The sequence below is a fragment of the Elephantulus edwardii genome, unplaced genomic scaffold, assembly GCF_000299155.1.
Source record: "Elephantulus edwardii isolate Elephantulus edwardi_28Jun2011 unplaced genomic scaffold, EleEdw1.0 scaffold00114, whole genome shotgun sequence".
Lineage (NCBI taxonomy): Eukaryota > Metazoa > Chordata > Mammalia > Macroscelidea > Macroscelididae > Elephantulus > Elephantulus edwardii.
The window spans coordinates 2,257,128-2,262,393 of record NW_006399864.1 but is presented as its reverse complement, the minus strand read 5'-3'; the positions used below and the strand labels follow the sequence as shown (position 1 = coordinate 2,262,393).

Sequence of the window (5,266 nt, the reverse complement as noted above, 5' to 3'; positions counted from 1 at the left end):
CACTTTGGGGAAAACTGGCCTCTGAAATCTTAATGCAGAATTGGGATGCAGCCATGGAAGACCTTACACGATTAAAAGAGACAATAGATAATAACGTGAGTTACACTGGTGTGATTTATTATTTGTCGTCTTCCTACTAATTTTATGTACCCTTGATAATTTCTGATAAGGTAAACACTGTGCACTTAAATAGTTGATTAACATGTGTTGACCCTAACATATAGTGGTGGATTGACTAGTTTTACTAAATCTCTTTTGATGGGAACTTTGAAAATTTTGGTTCTTAGAGAAAAGAAGCTGATGATAATTTCACTTAACAGCTTTCTTTTTTTAATGCCCATGAAAGGGACACAGTACTGTCAGGTCCAGATAACATTTGATTTTCCTAGCAGAAGATGAACGGAGCTCTGATAGTGTAGTCAGTGGAGATTGCCTACACCACCCAGTCAGCCAGCTGTTCTATGAGAGAAAGAATGACATTGAGTTTTTTGATGTAGCAATTAAATGCTTGGCTGCTAATCAAAAGGTTATTGATTTGAACTCAGTAGCCACACTACAGGAGAAATAATTGTAGTCTGCTTTCGTAAAGAATTATTTCTTGAAGGGAGCTTTGGTGGCCTGGTGGCAAGAAGCTGCGCTGCAATCACGAAGGCACGTGGTTCAAATCCACCAGATGCTCCATTGGGACATTCTCTTGTGCTAGTGGGATCTGAATCCATGGTACACAACAACAAAAGAATTCTTTCCGTTGGGAAGCCTTTGAAACAGTTCTTTCCTTTCCTGTAAGGTCCCTGGAGTTGGAGTTAACTTGATGACAGTGGTTTTATATGTATATAGTTGACCATTTTCATTATTAATTAAAGTCTAATAAAACTGTTTAGTGTAGTTCAGTCTATGTTCTCTCCCATGAATGTCATTTTCAGCCTTTCTGAGAATGGTTTGACAAACCATAGGGAATCTGTTTCTGAGATTATGGAATCGGTTTCAGAGATTAAAGATTGTGAACAAGGGAGAATATGCAGAGTAGGAAGTATAGAAAAGCAGACTTCAGCTATCATGGTTAGTGCTTTAGAAGGTGCTAATGTTTTTGCATTAAAATCCTGAAACTGACCAAGTTTATTCCCTTCTTCTATACTCATAATTCTTTTATATGTATATATGTGTGTGTATATAATTTGTTGGGTTGTTTTTTTTAACAGTCTGTGAGTTCTCCACTCCAGTCTCTTCAGCAGCGAACATGGCTCATTCACTGGTCTCTGTTTGTTTTCTTCAACCACCCCAAAGGCCGAGATAACATTATTGACCTCTTTCTTTACCAGCCACAGTAAGTTATTTTTCTATATAATTTCAGTTTTCATTATATTCTGTTTTTAAGACTTAAATTGTATTATTCCTCTAACATTACGATTTGGTGTCATCCATTTCCCCCCACTTTATGTGGGGTATTTATTTAAAAATTTTATTACAACTTTCGCTCCGTTTGATAAGTGTTACTCATCTTGGGATGTACCATCAAGTTGGAACCAACTCATTGCTCACCCTCTAGCTGGTTTTCAAAAGCAGTAAATCACGTGGTGGGAAATTAACCATCTTTATCCTGTAGAATAGCTGATGGATTCAAATCACAGTCTTTAGAGTTGACAGTGCATCTCCTTACCTAAGCCATCAGCACTCTGGATAAATGTAGGCCCATACTATTTAAAGTTTGATCCTGAGGCCAACAGCATAGGCATACAGAATCTTGGATTTTTTCCTAGGGGGACTGAATCAAATTCTTCAGTTAACAAGATCTCAGGTAATTCATGTGGGCATTAGTTTTAGAAATACAGCTGTAGACCATTTTATTTGAAAGGAATGTGTTTACTCCATAACAGAATTCTTTTGGTAGCATCTTTGCCTCATTATTATGCTATTTATCTTTAGATTCAAAAATACTTTATAATTTAAACCATTCTGTGAGCTACTGTTTGGTATTTTTTTAATTACACTTCCAGTTTAGTCTAAATGCTCCTGAAACTCCTCCCTGTTCTTCCCCTTTTTAGACCAACACAAAGCAAAACAGTGTTACAGAAACATGAGATACCTGAATATGATTTCTCCCTCCCTTCTACTCCAGGATATTTCCTTGTTTTTTTATATCTTCCTTTTTTTTTTTTTAATTATTTATGTGTGCGTGTACCGTCAAATCAGATCTGACTGGTACAGGAGGAGATTGTCCCTCCTTCCCCGGCAGAGCATCTGGTGGATTCGAATCGTTCGCCTCTGGGATTATAGTTGCAGCTCCTTGCCACTAGGCCACCAGAGCTCCCCTATATCTTCCTTTTTTTATTGTTTGACATTTTTGTTTTGGTTTTTTTGTTAGATAATTTGCAGTTTATCCATATCCTTTATAAAAATCTATGTTTTCAGAATTGGACACTGTATTCTAAAAATGATGTAAGATTACAGTGGTGGTGGTGGTGGTGGTGGTGGTGGTGGTATAGGTGGTATAGGTTTCTACTGCTCACCAAAAGGCGGCACCTCCTTGGTGATTCAGATTCACCACTTACTCTGCTAGAGAAAGATGGGTACTCTATATGCTTTTATAGGCTCAGAAAACCCAGAGATGGTCACGGATGAGTTCGTTCTGCTTGATGGTAGTGAGATTAAAATTAAGGTGTTCATCATACAGATCAAGAATGACAGTGACATTTTGACAACATGTCACAGTATGGCCTTGTAGGATAGCATTTGGTAGCTGACTGGAAGGGCAGTGGTTCAAACACTCTAGCAGCCTTTATATGGTTAGCTAAATTTCACAGAAATACTATTGAGCAGTGTTCTTGATGCCAAATGAAGATTTTATGATTGATTACATTTGTATTACAATTTCATGCAGTAGTTGAAGCATACCAATTTTTGATGAATCTGGGGTATACAGAAATATATCTTATATAACATTTATTTAAGAACTAAATAAGGAAACTTTCAGATTCCTTAAGGATTGATAAATGTCTACAGAGATTAATCAAATATGCTTTCAAATGAGGAAAAAAGGTAAAAATTAATTTCTTAAATAAAACCTGTGAGATTGATAAATGCTCCAAATCAAAAGATGAAGCTTCTCTGAAGGAGCAGTTGTTATTGTGTATCTTCAAGTCAGTTTTAACTTATAGCAACTATAGGACTGAATAATAGATCCACCCTTTGTAGTTTCCTAGTTTGTAATCTTTCCAGGGACTGGTGGTTGGAAGTCTTTCTCCCTTGGAACTGCTGGTGTATTTGAACCACTGATCTTTTAGTTAGCTGCCTAGAGTTGTACTTCAAGGGCTCCTTTGATAAGTGGAGTTGACTCTGATATTGGAGCCTGTGATTTCTAGGTACAAACATGAGGCCTATTGAATGGGCTAATGATAAGAAACACTTTCACTGAATTCAGCTGTCATAATAATTAGGGATTGATTTACTTTCTATACTACCACTCACTGGTGGTAGTGTTGTTCACATTTTACTTTGTGTGTTTTTTGCAGTTATGTGTGTAGATATAAAAGAACATTACATTCAGCTGCCTCTGGAGCTTTTCAATATTGAAAAGATTCGTGAAAATTAGAAAAATAGCAGTATTCAATCTCACTGAAAATTCTATCCTACAAAAAGGGAAATAATGTGGGTTAATTCCTGATCCTTTTATGACTGATAGGAAATAAAACATACTGTTTTATTCCTTAGTAGAATCACTTGTATCAGAAATACTAAGTAGAATCATGTGTCAGGTATCAAATACTAAGTAGTATAATTGAGATCTAGGAATTTGTTAAGATATAAATTGTTAAGTAGGAATTAATAATGCAGGGTCTAGCAAAGGATATTTTTAAAAACGTAAGTAAGTCTTGCAATATCGATGAAATCCTACCTGCCTAAGGAACATTCAGATACAAATGCATAGGTTTAGCATTTCATTAATTTAGTTTTATATTTACTTTGTAGTTGAGAAACTATACAGCAAAACCTAACACCAATTAACTCATTTTTACATGTGTAATTCAGTGACATGGATTATAGTCTTTGACTTGTACACCCATTTTCACCTTCCCTTTCTAAGTTGTTGCTTTTTCAGTAATGGAAACCATTGCCCCATAAGGTTTCTATCTGATCTTTCAGGTTGATGATATATCTCTGGTCTCATAAATTGTTCTTTAAAAAGCATGATGCTCAAGCCAGATATTTTTTCTAGTTTTCACTGACTGCCTTGTAACTTTAGAAAGTTCCAGGGTCCATGAGAATTTAAAATTCTGTTCTGGTATTCCTCCCACCCCCCACCCCCGAAGTCTTCCACAGAATTGTGAACAAAATTCTTAGTAATAGTAACTAGATAACAACCATTTCTTCTGAGTTCATGACAAAGGAGGCACCTGTGTTCTCTATATATTGCATATCTTCCTCTTATTCCTGAACCACCTTCATCTATATGTTGCTTCTTGCAAATATAGACCACTTGTCCTGTCTTATATGATTATTTGCAAGTTTGAAGACCACAGATATTAAGCAAGGATCCAGGAGGTAGAACAGAAGCATAAAACACACTGGTTTAACACCCAGTTAACTGGGATGTCATATGAAACCATTACCCTAAGCCTTTAAATAGAAGACCTAAAAGTCACCATTTATTAAAACATGGAGAGAATATAATTATATTGTGGGGTTCACTGTCAGGAAGAAAATACATGTGGATTGTTGAATTAAAACTAATTTGCTCTGTAAACTTTCTCCCAAATAATAATATAAAGTTTTAAAGTGAAATAAAATCTTTATTATAGACTTCTTTTTATGTTTGTATAAAGTTTACAGAACAAATTCATTTTCTAGCCAACAATTTATACAGTTTTCTTTTGTGTCATTAGTTATAGTCTCCTCAGTGTGACAGCACTATTTCCCACTTACTCCTTGGGTTCCCCATTTCCATTTGTCCTTTCCTACCCCTTTCTGTCTGCTGAGTTTTATTTTGGGTCATGTGTTGCCATTTTAATCTGTATGGTTGACTGTGCTAAGGAATATTTATCTCTCATTTGTTACAGTTCACTTTATAGGCCTAACTGTATAGTTGAAAGGGTTATTCTTGGGAGTAGGTTTAGTTTCAGGTTAAAACTTTAAAATGCAGAAAAGCGGTAAAAAAGGCAGTGAAAAGAAAATTAGCAATATATTGGATGTTACTATTTTGGTGTATGCAGAGCAGATTATCCAGGAGGTTGGGCTCTATGAAGAGAATTGTGGCATCAGGATTGGTGGA

The 5,266-nt window shown here is 35.8% G+C and overlaps 1 protein-coding gene across 1 annotated transcript in view; it reads left to right on the top strand.

Annotated features, from left to right (window-relative positions):
- EIF3E (eukaryotic translation initiation factor 3, subunit E) overlaps positions 1 to 5,266 on the top strand; it is a 48,815-nt gene that overhangs the window by 21,728 nt on the left and 21,821 nt on the right. The window contains exons 8-9 of the mRNA XM_006892329.1: positions 4 to 95; positions 1,200 to 1,324. Coding sequence (XP_006892391.1) covers positions 4 to 95; positions 1,200 to 1,324 — 217 coding nt within the window. The remainder of the gene's footprint in view (positions 1 to 3; positions 96 to 1,199; positions 1,325 to 5,266) is intronic.